Genomic DNA, 15252 nt, shown 5'->3' with positions numbered 1-15252 from the left:
CCAGAATAAGATGGGTGAGTACTAATAATGCAAACAATGAATAAAGTTTAATGGGTATAAATGTGAGTGGCAATGTGGTGTCTGCTGTGAGTCTGTCCTGTCTACTGACCATGCAGGGAGGTGACAGACAATTTCCTGGAGACTGTTACATATGCTACAGATTGCATATTGACCAAACATTGTAAAATCTTGGAATTCAGCCTATAAAAATTCAGTTGGATTGAATTTGATAAAATGTAGGGAAATACCAGACTGAATGAGAATCCCCATTGTTGGTGATGTAGTCGTTCATGGACCCATAATTCCTGGCATACCATTGCAATTTCAGCATTAAGTTTAACTGGACTGAAATAGTTTAGCATGGTGGCTGATGTAGTCAAACTGATCAAAATGATCACTTACAAGTCAATTAACAATCATCCTTAAAGACACTAGTTGATAGTATGTTTTAGGACCATTTTTGAACAAGGAAATTCAGAGAGGGGCGATGTGCCATACATCGTATTCCAGAACAGCAGAAAATGGGAACATCCTTAATATTGTCACACAATCATAGAGGTGCTTAGTAACATCGGCAGTGGCTATCATAATGGCCAAACACGTATGCAGCCCTACAGCATGGAGATACTGTATCTGGTGGCACATCACTCCTAACTGATTGTCCCCATAGTTACTAATAATTAGGACACAACATTTAAGAGAGAGTTGACATAAAATCATGACTGGATGAAGACAAACTCTAAAAACAATAAAAATATATACATGGATCAGCAAATAACCAGTATACAGTAATACAGTATGTTTAATACCTGATATTTTTTTTCTGTCTACAGATAATGTCAAACCTTCTAGCAATATATACTATATGCTTTACTCTTTGTACAGTTACAATTTATTCAAAACATAACCAACTACTATTTACTCATTCATCATTCTACAGTATATACTAGCATATACTAGCACTCATTTTTACGATTAAAAAAGGTACAGGTAGAAAAATGCACTGTTTACAAGTAAAATATTACTTGTGTACTAATCCACAAAAAAATAAGAATTTGACAAATTTGTAATTGTATTTCAAAATCTAAAATTTTTCCAATTATGTATTTTTTTCACATAACTTTGTTTCCATTTTAAGCCTTAGCCTTTTATTGTCGTTTTTTTATACCACAACCACTACCTCTTTGTTGAGCTGATAATGTTTTAAAAAAAACTTCTTGATTACTTAGTTTTGATTTTCATGATAACGATATTTAGTATTTTTTTATTCTTGCATTAGTTCATTTATAGAGAAATGCAATATCAAATTCTTTTTTTAGTTCCACCACTATAAATCTATCACTCATAATTGACTCATAATTATATTAATCATATAAAAAACACATATGCATACGTTCATATACTCCGTTGTTGTTAGCTACATAATAGTGTGGTATCCATAAAAATATAGCAAGCCCCTTTTATGACGTTGCCATCCTAGTTTTCTAAAACACATAATTAGAGCAACACGCAATACAGTTGTGACTACTGAGGAATTTCTACCCCATTTTCTAGATAAAAATCCAATTTGCAGCCTTTGTTAGGGATTCAGATTAATATAATAATCATTTCACTGATGTGTACTGTTGATTAAAATTAATTACATTACCAAAGGACAGAACTAAATAAATCACCTGTTAGTATTCTTGATGGCCTTGAAAATGAAGATGTAGCAATAGATAATGATGAAAAGGGGAATAAAAAAGACAAAGCAAAAGAGGAGCATAGTGTAGGCTCTAACCGAAGGCGTGAAGGTCATATAGTCCCATGTGCAGGAAGTCATGAGGCCTTCAGGAACATAGGCACCTTTAAAAGATGGATTAAACAATAAGTATTAGTTTCTAGTATTATGTAGGAATACTTTATTGATATGAAATTGTGCAGCGAAATACAACTTCCACTTATGTTCAATATTCCACAAAATAGCATTAGCAGTGGTGGTCACATATTAATAACAATACTGTAGCCAAAAAGGAATGGTATATAATGTAGGACTTGCACAACTCAATTGTAAGAGGGATGTAACTTGGCAAGATTTTTTGGGCTTCTTTGTTAACCTCTTTGCTGGGACGATGAGTGAGACTCGTACGATGCTCATACAATAAAACTGCAAACGATGAGTCCCACTGACTGTCCACTTCAAGGGGTGTGCTACAAAAATAAAAGAAAAAATATTACATTCCCACCATCCTAGATGACCAGTAGGGCCACCAAGTGGATCTGAGAGGATCATTGTTGCGCAAATGTGTGATGAAAATAATTATGTGTGAAGAAACTTTAAGTTCCTATAACCACAGGAATGGCAGCTCTACTAAAATTGCATTTGTGAACATTAAATAGTAAATTGAACACGTATGCGTATGGATAAAATAAAAGTTTTTTTGTTCAATATTTAATGCATAATTTCATAAAATCACATTAAAATGAGCATATTAATGCATAAATCGGTAAATGACAACTCACACCCTACCTAATATCCATGCATGCAGGATGAAAATATTGTAAATATGTGCCTGTTCCTAAATATACCTCTAAGACTTGTATTAATAAAGGACCTCCTTTCAGAAGTGGGTACTGTCCAAAGAGTGGTAGGTAATCATACCCTTTTTCACTGATAGAGGGGCAATCCCTTAAGTGTGAGTCCTTAAGAACGCAGTTATGGAGACCTCAAGTTTGCATGATGTTTGAAGTTGGCACAGTCTGTAGAAGCAGAGAAAATGGATTGGTCCAATAAGGCTGTAAAGTTGAAAAAGTTTGTGGGCTGGTTCAGGGTGCAAATAATTGAGTCCAGGGATAGAGGGAGATCTCCCCCAAAATTTCCTCCATAGCATCACCCACATTTGAAAGTTGATCATTAGCAGGAAAGTCTCAATTATGTGGTTTTATGGACAATAGCCCAAACTTTGCATGTTAAAATATATATAAAAAAGCCTATTTCAGGGAACAAGTAATGCGTTAAGGTGCTGCTCTGTAGCTAGGAAAAAGAGCCTTTTTATTAACTAAGTGACGGCTTATGCAACTACTCTCCATTTAACTCTGCATTTACTTGTTGTTTAGTAAATAAATCCCTGTGACACAAACTCATGGAGGGGGAAGCAGGGTTCTTTTGCTGGATCCCGAGTCAGCAATTTGCACAGAATGACTGATATCCTAAACAAAAATAAATATTGCATTTTGCAGTGACATGATGCAATACCCTCTGGTCTATGCCTAGGTGGTCAAAATAATTACCCAAAACCCACAACTTTATCTTCACTCTTGTCAATACATCAAAATCAAGCAGGTTCTTTTCCTCAGAATCTTCAGGTTCAGACACAAAATGGCTTTTTCTTGGTTTATTTTAACAGAATTAATGTTTCTTTTGCTTAAACCTCTTAGAGGCACATCCTTTGGCCAACTTCTGCTTGAAACATCTTTAACCATCAGTCTTGAAGCATTGTATTGGCTACTGGCGTACCTCACTTGCATCCAGGGCCAGTGCTAGGGTATTTTGTGCCCCCCTGCAAACTATAAATTTGCATCTTCCATAAGCAGAGCCCCACTGCTTCTCATTCCCTCATAGCCAAAAGGCCTTATGTGGGGAAAATTAAATTTTCAGTTTCCTCGTCCATCTGCCACAAGGCTCAGGGTTGCCCCTTTTTCCCTAGGCCTGGACATTGGACAAAGTTTTCCACTGGGGAACAGAATTTTCAGAATTCTCCAAAAGAAGAAAACAGAAAAACACTTGAGGAAAATATTTATTTATTTTTTACACCCAGTGTCTGTGACAAAACGCGCTGGGAGCATAGGTTCTTGGACCCTCTCCGAAAAGAGAAGGGCCCCGTTACTCCCCTAACCCTCAGAGCAAAAAGGCCTACTGAGGGAAAAAAGGGGCTGTGGGTCCCCCCTTGTTGAAGCGCAGAGGGACCCTCGTGTATCCCCAAGGTTGGCTGAAGCTTCCCCCTGGGGATCGAATACAGCCTCTGGCCCTCCCCAAAAGGAGAGGGCCTCGGCAACTTAGGAGAGAGGGTGGCCCATAAGGGTCTCACCTAAACCCCAAACAAAAAACCGTGACAGTGACACACTACAAAACATAAATAAGTGCATAGTGTTGTGCAAAAGTGCAAAACACGTGCGTGGGCAAATAAGTAAATAAATAAGCCCCAGCCAGAAGGCCGGGGGGGGGATAAAAAATTATCCTTGCCCTAGCCAAAAGGCCAGGGCAAAGGAAGTGGGTGCAGACAGGAAGGGTTGAAGTGTTAAGTGCTAAAGTGCCTTAGTGCAAAGGTGGCTCGAAACCCCAGTGCATTTCCGGCACCCCTGTCCCTTCCAATTCCAGGGGCACAAAACAGCTCAAGCTTCCGGCTGCTCCCAACCTCTCAGCCAGACCCAGCTTCATACCCACTCTGTGCCAGGGTCAACCCCCAGTACAAGAGAAGATACTAGACCGGGCCGTTCTCCACTCCACGCAAGGGGCCCTATTTCATCCCCTTATTAGGACGGTGGATACTAAGCCCAGTTTTTCTCCCCTCTCGACCAGAGGCATTGCCACACCCCGGCATGGTACTCCACAAGGTTTTTCTCCATTCCACATCTAGGAACCTCTTACACTCCTAGTGTAAGAACAGGTACTCCACCAAGTGTTTCCCTCGAGCAGGTACTACACTTGATCTTAGCCAAAAGGCAGAGAAGCCTTGAACTTTATCAACTATACCATGTGCATGGTTAATCTTCTTCAAATATTCACTTTGTCCTTGTCACAAAACATAACAATGGTTCCAGGTGGCTGCTGATCCATGCCCTGTGCCAGCCATACATTGAGACCTATGGTCTTTTGCCAGCCCATGGTGGTGATGTCTGCAGTTCCTCCTCACCACTGTCAATGCAGTCCTGGCATTCAACATGCAGTGATTCCCGCCGGATCCAGCTGCTGGGCGCAGCCATGTTACGCCATATCAGGTGACCGCTGCATCACCAATGACAAACCAGGAATCAAGCACCTGACTCTGGTAACCAATCCCGGGCTATCCACTGCTATAAAGGGAATTCCTGGAACAGCCACAGTAGCTGTGTCTCTTTGAGTAACATAGTAACATAGTATCTAAGGCTAAAAAAAGACAATTTGTCCATCGAGTTCAACCTATTTGTGGTCTCCTATGCAGTATTATTTTTGGTCTAAATTTGGTCTTATGCTGATGTCAGCCATTGTGTTTTATTCCTCTTTTTATAGTAACTATAGTGCGTGACTACGCACCATGGCCCTGGATATCCTTATCTATTAGGAATTTATCTAACCCATTCTTAAAGGTGTTGACTGAGTCCGCCATTACAACTCCCTCAGGCAGGGAATTCCAAACACGTATTGTCCTTACTGTGAAAAAACCTTTACGCCGCATTGTGCGGAATCTCCTCTCCTCTAACCTAAGCGAGCGTCCACATGTCCTCTGTGCTGATCTTGCAAAAAACAGGTCCCAAGCAAGCTCTGTGTATTGTCCCCTTATATATTTGTAGACGTTGATCATGTCCCCTCTTGGTGTCCTCTTTTCCAGTGTAAACATGCCTAGCCCTGCAAGCCTTTCCTCGTATTCCAGCATCTACATGCCCTTAATAAGTTTGGCCACCCGCCTCTGAACCTTTTCTAGCTCCAGGATATCCTTATTGTAGTATGGTGCACAAAATTGTACACAGTATTCAAGATGTGGCCTCACTAGTGATTTATATAATGGAAGTATAACACCAGGGCCATAACTACGTGTGTGCCAGGTGTGTCTGGCACACAGTGCAGTTGCCCTGAGGGCGCACGGCCAGCGGCATGTAATGAGTCAAATTGACTCATTACATGCGGCCTCTGCTGTATGCGCCGTGCGCCGCCGCGCTGTGGAGGAGAGAGCAGCACCGGAGGCAGCGGAGAAGGAGGAGGAGGGAGAAGGACTGGAGCCGCAGCAGCGCTATGTCATTAGTAGTAAGCGCCGCTGCAGCAGTCCCCTCTCCTTCCGTATAGGCTGCCTGGCGCCGCTGTGAATACTGGGATGCGGTTCCTCCATCCCAGCATTCACAGCGGCGCCGGCCAAATTTAATTATTAGAGTGATGCAGTGGTGTCTAGGTGCTTAATCAAGGCCCACACACACAGCTTTCAGGTAAGTATATGAAATGATGCATAAATGAAACAGAAAATAACAAACAGCCTAGCACCTGTGTAGGCAACTATCCCACTACTTCACACCCTCACTAGGGGGTCATTCCGACCTGATCGCATGCTGCCATTTTTCGCAGCGCAGTGATCAGGTCACTACTGCGCATGCGTATGCACCGCAATGCGCAGGTACATCGTACGGGTACAAAGCGGATCGGTGCTGGGAGATGGATTTAACGAAGAATCCATTTGCACAGCCGAAGGCGTTTATGATTGTCAACTGACCGTTTTCAGGGAGTGGTTGGGAAAATGCAGGTGTGTCCAAGTGTTTGCAGGGCGGGTGTCTGACGTCAATTCCGGGACCGGAGAGGCTGAAGTGATCGCAGCAGCTGAGAAAGTTCAGACCTACTCAGAAACTGCACAAACTGTTTTTGTACTGCTCAGCTGCACAGGCGTTCGCACACTTGCAAAGCTAAAATACACTCCCCAGTGGACGGCGACTGCATTTGCATGGCTGCAAAAAGTAGCTAGCGAGCGATCAACTTGGAATGACCCCAATCATTTTTGCAGCTAATCTGCAAACAAAATCATAAAATCCTGCCTTCTTCTTGCAGGTGTATCACAGGCTCCAGCCTGGCTTGACTTAGCTGCCACTACTACTCACATACAATCTCAGTCTTGTCTCTAGCAGGTACACCACTTCCTGGCCTACTCACACTTATGGCCCACTGGCCTGGCTTTTTCTCAGCAACATAAACGCAGTCACAGAGATTGGCGGCCCCCACTGGCTTCTTGGCACACTGGGCTCTTTGACTGCCACCACAGCCTGACTGATTTTACAGCCCCACCTGAGCTGGACACACAGGCAGTAGCCTCATCTGACTGTTACAGTCTCACGCAGACTGTTTGGATTCTCAAGCAATTAGGTGTTCTCACATCTGCCTTTTCTTCCGTGTGGGTGAATACCTCCTGCCCCACACAGAATCTATGCCTCAATTCACCTTCCTTTGGCTCCTTCTGGATATGAGGCAATAAAATTAAAGGTTTCCTTACTGAAAACTGGCAAGTAATGGGTTAGATTTAGATGAAGACTGCATGAACTTGATTGTGCCTGGTGATGTCCAAATGATGCCAACAGTAGTTCAGTGATTATCAACTGATTTAAGTATGATCTGTAAAGTAATTCTGTTTGGAAAGGGAGGAAAATGAAAATATGCAAAAATAGCCAAAGGTCCCAATTATTGTCTGCATAAAAGCTGTTTTTCAAGCCCTAATATACATTTGGCTCATTCCCATTTAAGATTATGTATTTTTTAATCCATTTTTTTGCAAACATTTTTATTTACATTGGGCATTTAATTACTAATGAAAAACAAACTTCTCCTATAATGAATTACATATAAATCCAAATACATGCATCCTATGTTTTAATGGAAAATAAACTAGCCTGCAAATAAAATATTATTGTTACCTCTTCCAAAATAAAGCATTGTACATATTCATTTAAATAATATATTTCAAATATACTTTTATCTGGGGGATTCTCCCATACTCCTGATGAAATGGGCTAATACATTTTATTTGCATCATCATTGCCCCACACCACTTGCTAATGAATCCATTTACTAATTATTTCTTTTTATACCCAATAATTATAATTTCTTATCACTGCTACTTGCAGCAACAATTAATTCTGTACTGCCAGGATATATTATAAATCAGAACCAGGGAAAGGGGTTCCGATGTGATCACTTTACTTTGTCCTGCAGGGCCCCCAGCGATCTACTGCCCATGAGCAGTCATCAGACCACGCCATGGACACCATGGACAAGGGGCTATCTAGTGGCTATCACCAGGGAGGGATCCGGAGGATGCGTTCGGAAACATGGGCAGTGCAGCAGGTATCTCCGATTTCTTCTGCAGTATCCCCTACACACATCCAGGGAATGCTTCCATTTTTCAAATGCTCCTAAAAGCATAAAGCATGGTTATATTTTTTAATGAATGCATTAATGTTTACAATTACTGTCAACTTTTAGTTATTTATTTTACTATTGCTGGAAGTTAAAACCAAAATCTATGCTTCCAATTCCACTGTACAGGTGCACACATCCGCAGAGACTGTCCTTTCAAAGTGATAAGTTAACCCTATCCTATCTGGGACAGTATTGCCAGGGCAGCTGAGTATTGCTCATATGGCTGGGTGATATATTTTTGATTAGTCATTTTTATTGCCATGACACGTAGCGGTTATCTGTATCTCTGAGATAGGGATGCCAGTGATAAAATGCTGCATTTTATCTGGCATCATGCCGCACAGCCACATGCAAGATATCACAAAGCCGCATGTGATACTACACACAGCTGCCATCCCTGCACTCCTCCCTCCAGCAGCGTTGAACCCTCCCACCCCAGAAGCCTGGAGTCTTCTGCCCCCCTCCCCACCCCCAGCATGGGGCGTTCTCTGCAGCATAGGGCCCTCCCACCAGTGGATCCTGTTGCTGACTGGCTGTTGGGGGGTGTGGTGTGGACATTGCAGTGCTGCATTGCATAGCTGTTTGGCGAGTACAACAACGCCGGGTGGGGTTTCCTGGTTAGGGGTGCGTGCATTGTTCCGGTGGAGATGCACAGCGGGTGCAGCCTAGGGTGGTTGCTGGTATAGGGAGGAGATTCCCCCTGTCTTGGGTGCCCTGGGCCCCTTGAGAGCTTAATCCTGGTGTAAACCCTTGATTTACTGTAGCTCTGGCAAACAAAATTCATCAGAATTAGATGTACACTTTATCTATACATGTACGTAAACAAGTACATACCTTTTTTAAAGGACAGAAACAAATGATTCATTGTACATCATGCAAGTGAATGTTTAACTCTAAATCAGATTTTTGTGTGTATTTCTGTGTTTTGAGTGTTTTGTTCTTTTTTAATTTACTTTTATATTTTCTCCTACAGTATTACAATAAAAAAAAAAAAAAGCAATGCAAGAATTCTCTTTTTAAGAAGCCTAATCCTTGTTGTTTGAATATCTGAAAATTAATTACAGGCCAATAATCTCTATCTCTAACTTGACGTGCAAATCCTGTTTGATTTTGAGATGCCACGGTGATGTCTAGTTCATATCATCTGTCAAACCAGTCATCCAGACTTACTCCAACCAAAGAAGGGAGGAAGGCTCCACGCCAAAGCATACAGCCAAACACCTAAAAGGATTAACACTGCCCTCTTCTTGGACATCACTCCAATGGAGGCGAGAGGTCGGGTGATTACGAAATACCTATCCACAGCAATCACCATCAATGTGATCATGGACGTGATCCCAAACAGGGCGCCACAGAAAGCATAGAACTCACAACCTAGCAAAACAACAAAAAAGTTGAAAACAAGTTAAATAATGTTTTATGTCAGAGCCTGAATTCTTTATATCATATCTAGTTGGAAAATCCTGAACTGTTCTATTGTTAAACACAGCCTTAAATCCAGCTAACACAGTTTTACTACATGTACTGCAAGGTGTTATACTATTTTCACTGATAATATAGTTTTTTTTGTTTTTGTTTTTTCATTTTAGGGCTCTGAAGCTAGAAGTGCAGGGCAAATATATGTCCCCGTCTTGCCTAAACTTAGCATTGCACAACCATTGAGTCTTGTCTATAGTGGAGCAATAGGTGTATTCAGATATCTGCCATCATTAAAGACTTGTTTTAATGTTATTAGGGGGCATATTTATTAATATTATTTTTACTAAAATAATGTGACAAAAAGGGTGTATTCACAACCTTCTCACATTATTGTGGTTTCACTAAAATGTATTAAAGGGCTTCTGGAGCAGTATTTCTGAACTTTTATGCCCCCCCCTCCCCCCCCCCAAACCCCCCCCCCCCCAAACAATTAACTAAAGTATTAATTTAAACAAATAAAATAGCTTTATAGATTTTTTTTTACTTTAGGAAAATAAAATTAATATTAATAATAATAATAATAATAATAATAATCAGCCATTTTAAATATATTTAAAGCTCAAAATATTTTTCTTTGGGACAGTAATAGACATCTAGGGTGTGATGCATCAAAGTAGATTTTGCAGTCAAAACTCCAAAAATTAAATTTTTCGCACCAAGCTGCGGAATGTGATACATTGCAGAGCTAGGACCTGATGGGTGATGCCATCTTTAGACAGCATTACCCAATAAAAGCCTATGGGCTTCTATTTGCATTTCTCTCTAAGAGGGATCCAATCGGATCCCTCCCAGCAACCCCCATGATGCGTGTGCCAAAACACGCACAAATAGGACTCATTGGATAGGACCCAGTAGTCCTATCATTGCAAATGACAGCACTTACTGGGAGATCTTTCCTTTGGGATTTTCTTCAAGCATACATCGTTAGTAAACGTTGTTATGCTTGCGAAGAGTGGCGGAATGCATCACATGCAAAATGCAATGCTTTGTGCATCCCATTCATTTAATAAGGCTGAATATTTATTGATGTTTTTAGGATGCAGGCTGATTTCCACTTTTGTAAAAAATAAAATGTGAGTTTTTGCTTAAAAATTATTGCACCCATTTATATATCATGAGAATTGGAAATGCACATTGCCAAGGAAATTGAAAAATGGGCACAATAGGAGCATTCATTTTTTGCAGTATAAATCTCACATTTAATTGGATATGCCCCACAATAACAATTAAATAATAGTTTACACTGTGATAAGGGTACCCAAATGACGGTCTCATGAACTACCATGAACACCTGAGACTAGGATGTGAATGGCCTGGTTTTCCAATAACTGTGCATTATTTTCATGGTGTCATGTTATTTACCTTTCTCTCCAAAAATCCATCTCTTATGCAGACTTGTTGCAAAGAAGACGGGGGCTTGAGTTATAGACATGAAGAAATCACTAATAGCTAGGTTGATAATGAACATGTTGGCTGGAGATCGAAGACTCCTACTTCTATAAATAAAAAAAAAAACAGAAAAAAATATTAATCCTATCAAAGCTCTGATTATCAGTATAAACCAGCTGTCAAGTGATGTAACATAAATTGAATTTAGTCCAGATTAGCTTCCACTATTCATCAGTTTTTAATTATCCAGCTTGGGTTAAGTTACTGTCCAGCAGCATCATTCCTTCAATCCACTGAAGGAAATTAACGCTGACCTCCTTCATTGGTTTTCTGGGTTTGGTCTGTGTTGAGCATTAGTGATTCCTCACAGGTAAGGTTGAGAGTGGCTGTGTAGCAAGCAGGCGTTATCTATAAAGCATTCCCTACAAGCGACGGAACAGCAATGTGTGCATTTTAAAGTGCTTGATTAAATTACATAAAATCAAATATATTTATTGGTCACTGATGTTTCCTTTCAAAAAAGATATATTTAGTTTTCGTCATCTACTGCCTCGCATTTCCATTTGTTGTAAAAAACATATTATTTATAAACCATATTTTAATTGATTTTGAATAAAATCATAGCAGTACAGCATTTATAAAAATGCTATTATTTTTAAAATAAGAAATTAGGTAAATGCTTTTGATCTATTAATGCCACCTTCAAACAGAACAGGTATTGTGGTGATGTTATCTCCTGTGGAAACATCTTTGGTGTACAGGGAGGGAAATAGGGTTATTTGCATTTTCACACGTTTTAGGTATTAGGTATTACTAGATATGAGGGTTAGCATAATTACTGTATATGTTACTTTATGAGAATACCATATTTGGCATAGCTAAGGATAGCTGTGGCCTTGCCTATTCTATCATGTAGGGATTCAGTTTGATCCTCCTGCCAATGGGGGTCATTCCGAGTTGATCGCACGCTGCAACTTTTTGCAGCCCGTGCGATCAACTAGACGCCACCTATGGGGGAGTGGATTTTTGCATAGCAAGGCTGCGAACGCTTGTGCAGCCGAGCTATGCACAAACATTTTGTGCAGTTTCTGAGTAGCTCTGGACGTACTCACCCACTGCGATGACTTCAGCCTGTCCGGTCCCGGAATTGACTTCAGACACCCGCCCTTCAAACGCTTGGACACGCCTGCATTTTCCTCACCACTTCCAGTAAACGGTCAGTTGCCACCCTGGAACGCCTCCTGTCAATCTTGTTGCGATCGCGGCAGCAATCATTTTCTTCTTTAAGTCCATCGCTGCCCGGCATTCCCCGTTGCCGGGCAGCGACGTGCCTGCACACTACACCCGCTGTGCATGTGCATTTCGGACCCGTTCGCACGGCTGCAAAAAAAGCAGCGTGCAAACGGGTCTGAATGACCCCCATTGTACGAATAACTAGAAATTTCCCCATGTATGTTGGGGAATGGATGTCTAGACCTTCTGCCAAAATAGAGGCAATCCATGAATAATGTAAGTCGAGAGTATTGCCTTGACCTTCATAAAACTGAATAATGTGAAACTTTGGGGGAGATTTATCAAAGCTGGAGAGAGATGAACTACAAAACAATCGGCTCCTGTAATTTTTCAAATATACAGCTAGATGCATCATCACTGGGAAAATGATAAAATGGAGAGTTAAAAAGTATCAGCCAATCAGCTCCTAACTGCCATTTTTCAAACACAGTCTGTGACATGGAAGTTAGGAGCTGATTGGCTGGTACTTTTTCACTCTCCATTTTATCATTTTCCCAGTGATGATGCATCTGGGCCATAGCCTCTACAATGACAGGTAGAAGCTGATTGGTTAGTATTTTATCTCTCTTCACTTTATTTCTCTCTTTCTAACCTTTGATAAATCTCCTCTTTTGTCTCCAAATCACAGGCCTGTGTTTTGAGCTACCTGTACCACCAGAATATTTCTTGTTTTGCCAGGTAAGAGATCTGTGTCTATGAAATAGCCAGTAGGGTACCCTTTTGTGGTATACAGGGCAGGTGCCCTGCTGGTAGTATGGGGTAGCATGCCTTGCATGTCTGATTAGGGCGATAAGGATACTGTACACTGTTATATGCTGTCTACACTTGTTAAACTAAATTTAGTATTCAACAAATCATTGCTACAATAGCAGTGCTTGTGTGGATATTCATTCACTTGCGACCCTGATTTCCTGACATCCATCTTTATTTTAGTGGAATCAGTGATCCTGCTCATCATCTTAGGGTCACTAGCTGAAATTTATAGGCAAGTCTGGTAAGTATAATCTACAAGTCATGTGCAACCAACTACATCAATATGAAATACCTGCAGAAGGCGTAAATGACCAGGAAGTTACCCAGTGTTCCAGTTATTCCCACTGCTAGGATCACAGCTCCAATTGTATAGTGTACATGATCTGGAATATCCGCTGTCGGGTACACGTGGTGAATGCTATCTCTGTCTGGTTCCTGGCCAAAACATTAAATGGTACATATTTTCATTGTAGACCATGGTGAGGTAGACAGTTAAGAGGACAGATGTACTTTATTGCTGAATGACCAAAACACAAACTGCTTATGCATTGGGAGTGTTAGTATAGTTAATTGCACAAATAAAGTTTTCAAGGTGTAATGTAAAATGGGAAAGCAAACATAGGCGATCGCACAGGGGGTGCCTGGTGCACACAGGCACTCCATAATGTCCGGCACCCCTGCATACATGCCTTCTGCTGTTGCTGCTGCCGCCACCAATTCCCATCTCTGACACTGGAGGGAGGAGAGCGCAGCGCACATCTCTCCTGCCCCTCACTGTGTCCCCATCTCCGGCAGTAATTTAAAAAGTCTCTCGGCTGTCAGCCAATCAGCGCTCATGGACTGACTCTTGATTGGCTGCCGGCCCATGAGCTTTGATTGGCTGACAGCCAGGGACACTGTGAGTGAGGCACAGGAGAGATGCGTGCTGCGCTCTCCTCCCCTCAGTATCAGAGACGGGAATTGGCGGCAGCAGAGGAGGGTGAGCAGAGCACCGCTGGGAGCATTTGTGTATCTGGCAGCACTGGGGGCATATACTGTATGTATCTGGCAGCACTGGTTGCATATGTATCTGGCACCGCTGGGGGCATTTGTGTATCTGGCAGCACTGGGGGCATTCATGTATCTGGCACCGCTGGGGGCATTTATGTATCTTGCACCGCTGGGGGCATTCATGTATCTGGCACTGCTGGGGGCATTTATGTATCTGGCACCACTGGGGTCATTTATGTATCTGGCCCAGTAGGTGGTGCTAAACACACACCTCTGATGGTGCACCCCCTAATAAAATATTCTGTGCACGCCTATGAAAGCAAATTAGATTAGTTTAGCTGTTTCTCCTATTTTACGTTCAATTGAATCAATATCAGAGACTGGCTTATTTACTAACACTGCAAAAGCTGAAAACCACAGAGCAAATTATATTTTGTTATGCATACATTTGTATAGTGTTTTTATTTAATATTTTATTTAAAACATTTTTAAATGTGTTTATTTATGATTTTTTGCAGGTTCACCCAGAAAAACAGCATAGTGTATACATGGGATACAAGGTCAGCACACATGTATATAAGAAATGTACAAAGCAAACCAATACAGCTATTATGACAAAGTGAGTTTACATAACCATAATCAGGAGCGTAGAACATAGCAATAAAATCAAATGAAACATAAAGAAAAGCACCACATAATGATAGAAAAAGCGAGGGGGATTACCCAGAGGTGCCATCCAGGCCCCTGCACCACAGAAACAGGAGTACAGTGGATATCAGTATGCAGGGGTGTATCTAGGGGTCTGAGCACCCCTGGCAAAGTAAGGGACTGGCACTTCCCATCCCTCCTCCTATATTCTAAATAAGTATGGTGCGGCACCAAACATAAAGTAGTGTGGCCTCATGGGGATAGGGCGTGTCCACACATTAGTACCAATTAATATTAAGCAACACAGTAGTGCAACCTTATTCAAATTAAACCACAAAGTAGTGTCCGCTATTCTGCGTTATTCCACACAGTAGTCCCTGCTATTCTCATTACACAGCATTGAAGTGCCCTTACTCACATTACACAGCATTGAAGTGCCCCTTACTCACATTACACAGCATTGAAGTGCCCCTTACTCACATTACACAGCATTGAAGTACCCCTTACTCACATTACACAGCATTGAAGTGCCCCTTACTCACATTACACAGCATTGAAGTGCCCCTTACTCA

At 41.4% G+C, this 15252-nt stretch overlaps 1 protein-coding gene across 2 annotated transcripts in view; it reads right to left on the bottom strand.

The window, feature by feature from the left end:
• Positions 1 to 15252, bottom strand: part of OPN4 (opsin 4) — a 120028-nt gene that overhangs the window by 43439 nt on the left and 61337 nt on the right. Inside the window, exons 2-6 of one of the 2 annotated variants that reach the window (XM_063958823.1) lie at positions 13335 to 13477; positions 10970 to 11103; positions 9299 to 9502; positions 1781 to 1845; positions 1674 to 1693 (exon numbers count right to left, since the gene is read on the bottom strand). In XM_063958823.1, the coding sequence (XP_063814893.1) occupies positions 1674 to 1693; positions 1781 to 1845; positions 9299 to 9502; positions 10970 to 11103; positions 13335 to 13477 (566 nt within the window). Of the gene's footprint in view, positions 1 to 1673; positions 1846 to 9298; positions 9503 to 10969; positions 11104 to 13334; positions 13478 to 15252 lie in introns of both variants that reach the window. The other variant, XM_063958822.1, reaches the window with a different exon arrangement.

This window comes from Pseudophryne corroboree, chromosome 3 (assembly GCF_028390025.1).
Source record: "Pseudophryne corroboree isolate aPseCor3 chromosome 3, aPseCor3.hap2, whole genome shotgun sequence".
NCBI classification, from domain to species: domain Eukaryota; kingdom Metazoa; phylum Chordata; class Amphibia; order Anura; family Myobatrachidae; genus Pseudophryne; species Pseudophryne corroboree.
This window is presented reverse-complemented; position numbering and strand designations above follow the sequence as displayed.